Source organism: Anoplopoma fimbria, unplaced genomic scaffold, assembly GCF_027596085.1.
Source record: "Anoplopoma fimbria isolate UVic2021 breed Golden Eagle Sablefish unplaced genomic scaffold, Afim_UVic_2022 Un_contig_11301_pilon_pilon, whole genome shotgun sequence".
Taxonomy (NCBI): Eukaryota; Metazoa; Chordata; class Actinopteri; order Perciformes; family Anoplopomatidae; genus Anoplopoma; species Anoplopoma fimbria.
In genome coordinates, this window is record NW_026550751.1 from 1 (window position 1) to 4,183 (window position 4,183).

At 34.9% G+C, this 4,183-nt stretch overlaps 1 protein-coding gene across 1 annotated transcript; it reads right to left on the reverse strand.

The window, feature by feature from the left end:
- Positions 1–385: 385 nt before the first annotated feature.
- Positions 386–3,939, reverse strand: LOC129115172 (homeobox protein Nkx-2.2-like; the record flags this gene model as incomplete). The annotated part of the gene is made up of 2 exons (XM_054626858.1): positions 3,722–3,939; positions 386–889 (listed from the first exon to the last, which is right to left on the reverse strand). Coding segments are annotated over exons 1-2 (722 nt in total), but the record flags the coding sequence as incomplete, so codon positions are not given.
- Positions 3,940–4,183: the final 244 nt, after the last annotated feature.

Consider the following 4,183-nt stretch of genomic DNA (forward strand, 5'->3'; position numbering starts at 1 on the left):
ACTTTAAAATGCAATTATTCTCACGTTTTATTCTGTCTTGTTTTAAGACATCCATCCTTTCTGGAAGGGAAAACAAAATCTGGCATAAATAAAACATTCAAAAGTAATTATTTACTCTTCTGAAAGGGGCGTTTGTCACTCAAGAGGGCCTGTTGAGCTTTCTCCTTTCTGGAAAAGACACTTTTTTTCTGGGAAAACCAAACCTGAACAAACCAAAAGAAGAAGAGTGTTCTTCCTCTTGTAAAGGGGTCATGCATGGTTCAGTGGGGAAAATGAAACACCAAAGTATGGTTTACATTTTGTACTACCTTGTCATTTGCAAGTGCCTTCATCATTTCAAGTGTTGATTGTAGAAAGAAATGTTATGTTATGTTTAAAGCCGAACAGGAGCTGATGAAGTGGAGTTTTCTCAGTCAGAGTTCTGGCCTCAGGCTTCACCAGCTCCAGTGGTACATGTGCAGCCCGGGATGGTGCTGCTGCAGCCGGATGCTCTGCACCGTACCCGGGGTGCAGCAGCGGGGAGTAGGCGCACAGAGGCAGACTCAGGCCGGACCTGAGCGTCACCTCCAGGTCGCAGGGCTTCCCATCCCGCACCAGGACCGGGATGGAGACCCTGCGACCTGGAGCGGGCAGCAGCTGCAGCGCGTCGGCCCTCTTCATCTTGTATCGGTGGTTCTGGAACCAGATCTTCACCTGGTTGGGGGTGAGGTGGATCAGGCCGGCCAGGTGCTCCCTCTCCGGGGCGGACAGGTAACGCTGCTGCAGGAAGCGGCGCTCCAGCTCCAAAGTCTGCGCTTTGGAGAAGAGGACGCGCCGCTTTCTGCTGCGGGTCTCCGGGGACGCGTCCGTGGAGAGCTCCGGGGATCTGGACTCAGGGAAACACCGTGCACTGCAGAGAGAGGACAGGTAATCTGATTACTCTCTGGACTCTAGGGAAACACCGTGCACTGCAGAGAGAGGACAGGTAATCTGATTACTCTCTGGACTCTAGGGAAACACCGTGCACTGCAGAGAGAGGACAGGTAATCTGATTACTCTCTGGACTCTGGTGGGTTCTTTACTGTTTTTATTGTGTTTTTATTGCTCATATGCTTATTTATAATACTTATTTTCTTTCTTTACTATGTCTCTTGTTTGCACTTTACTCTATGCTGCTGTAATCCTGTAAATGTCCCCACTAACAAAGGATTATCTCATCTCATCTCATCTCATCTTATAAAACTTCCACGACAGAAATACTGGAATCCTTCATCTAAATATCCCCAAAATATCATTTGCTTATTTATAATACTTCTTTTCTTTCTTCTACTATGTCTCTTGTGTGCACTTTACCCTTTGCTGCTGTAATCCTGTAAATGTCCCCACTAACAAAGGATTATCTTATCTTATTTTATCTTATCTTATCTTATCTTATCTTTGATGGATGGATTCATTACTGTGTTTTATTGTGTTTTTATTGTGTTTTATTGTGTTTTATTGTGTTTTTATTGCTCATATGCTTATTTATAATACTTATTTTCTTTCTTTTACTATGTCTCTTGTGTGCACTTTACTCTATGCTGCTGTAATCCTGTAAATGTCCCCACTAATAAAGGATTATCTTATCTTATCTTATCTTATCTTATCTTATCTTATCTTATCTTATCTTCTCTTATAAAACTTTCACGACAGAAACACTGGAATCCTTCCTCTAAATATCCCCAAAACTGGTTATTTAATTGGATGAAAAGTTGCAAACTAAATCAAAAGTGACTCTTAAATTAAACAAAAAAAGGTTTTTAACTTTAAAATTCAATTATTCTCACGTTTTATTCTGTCTTGTTTTAAGACATCCATCCTTTCTGGAAAAAAGTTAAAACTAAATCTGGCATAAATAAAACATTCAAAAGTAATTATTTACTCTTCTGGAAGGGACGTTTACTCTCTGCTGCTGTAATCCTGTAAATGTCCCCACTGCGGGACTAACAAAGGATTATCTTATTTTATCTTATCTTATCTTATCTTATTTTATCTTATAAAACTTTCACGACAGAAATACTGGACTCCTTCCTCTACATCAGTGTGCTTTTATTCAGCTCAGGTTGGCATTTTGTTTCCTTCACACTGAATATATTCTGCTCTGGAATCCTTCATTCACAAAAACACCATGTTTGAGTTCCACATGTGTCTGAACGATGTGACAGCTCTCATCTCTCTCTGTTCCTGTTACAAAGGACACAAACTAAACACTGGAAAATATTAATAAGGGTTTAAAAGTGAGTTAATTGGTGATCAAATAACTCACTCTGCTGTAAACGAGGATTCATCGATGGTCTAATGTCATTTCTTATCATTTAAATAGTATAACTGAAGTTGCATTTACTAAGTTTGATATTCAAAGTAGAAAGCATCAATTTATAAGCAGATAAATACAATTAATTATTCCATTGATTTGGCAATTACGCACGAGCAGAGGAGAGTCAGACCAAGAGTTAAGAGTCAGATTAGATATGAATAGGACTATAAAGTATATATATGATATGAATGGAATAAAGTATATATATGATATGAATGGAATAAAGTATATATATGATATGAATGGAATAAAGTATATATATGATGTGAATATAATAAAGTATATATATGATATGAATAGAATAAAGTATATATATGATATGAATATAATAAAGTGTATATATGATATGAATATAATAAAGTATATATATGATATGAATATAATAAAGTATATATATGATATGAATATAATAAAGTATATATATGATATGAATGTAATAAAGTATATATATGATATGAATATAATAAAGTATATATATGATATGAATGTAATAAAGTATATATATGATATGAATATAATAAAGTATATATATGATATTAATATAATAAAGTGTATATATGATATGAATGTAATAAAGTATATATGATATGAATAGAATAAAGTATATATATGATATGAATGTAATAAAGTATATATATGATATGAATGTAATAAAGTATATATATGATATGAATATAATAAAGTATATATATGATATGAATATAATAAAGTATATATATGATATGAATGTAATAAAGTATATATATGATATGAATGTAATAAAGTATATATATGATATGAATAGAATAAAGTATATATGTGATATGAATAGAATAAAGTATATATATGATATGAATATAATAAAGTATATATATGATATGAATAGAATAAAGTATATATATGATATGAATAGAATAAAGTATATATATATATATATATATATATGATATGAATATAATAAAGTATATATATATATATATATATGATATGAATGTAATAAAGTATATATATATATATATATATATATATGATATGAATATAATAAAGTATATATATATATATATATATGATATGAATGTAATAAAGTATATATATATATATATATATATATGATATGAATATAATAAAGTATATATATATATATATATATATATGATATGAATAGAATAAAGTATATATATGATGTGAATAGAATAAAGTATATATATGATATGAATAGAATAAAGTATATATATGAATAGAATAAAGTATATATGTGATATGAATGTAATAAAGTATATATATGATATGAATAGAATAAAGTATATATATGATATGAATGTAATAAAGTATACATATATATATATATATATATATATATATATATATATATATATATATATGTCTTTTTAAACCAGGTGTCCTCACCTGAGAGGTGCAGGTCTCCGGACCCTCGGCTCCACCTGCCCTCCTCCTCTCTCTCCGCAGACACTCCGGCCGGTAAATCCCATCTTCTGCCCGGTTCCCGGTCCCTCCTCTGGGTCGTCCTCCTCGGTCTCCTCGGTCCCGGAGCAGCACCTCCCGGTCGGGTCCGGGAGATCCAGGATGTCGCGCACGGAGAAGCCCGTTTTGGTGCCAAACGCCATTACGCACGGTGCGGTAATGGGATGGAGAGGAGGAGGAGAGGAGAGGAGGAGGAGAGGAGGAGAGGAGGAGAGGAGGAGAGGAGAGGAGGAGAGGAGGAGAGGAGGAGAGGAAGAGAGGAGGAGAGGGGAGGAGGAGAGGAGGAGGAGGAGAGGAGGAGGAGGAGAGGAGGAGAGGAGGAGAGGAAAGAGGAGAGGGAGGAGGAGAGGAGGAGGAGGGGAAGAGGAGGGAGGAGAGGAGGGAGGA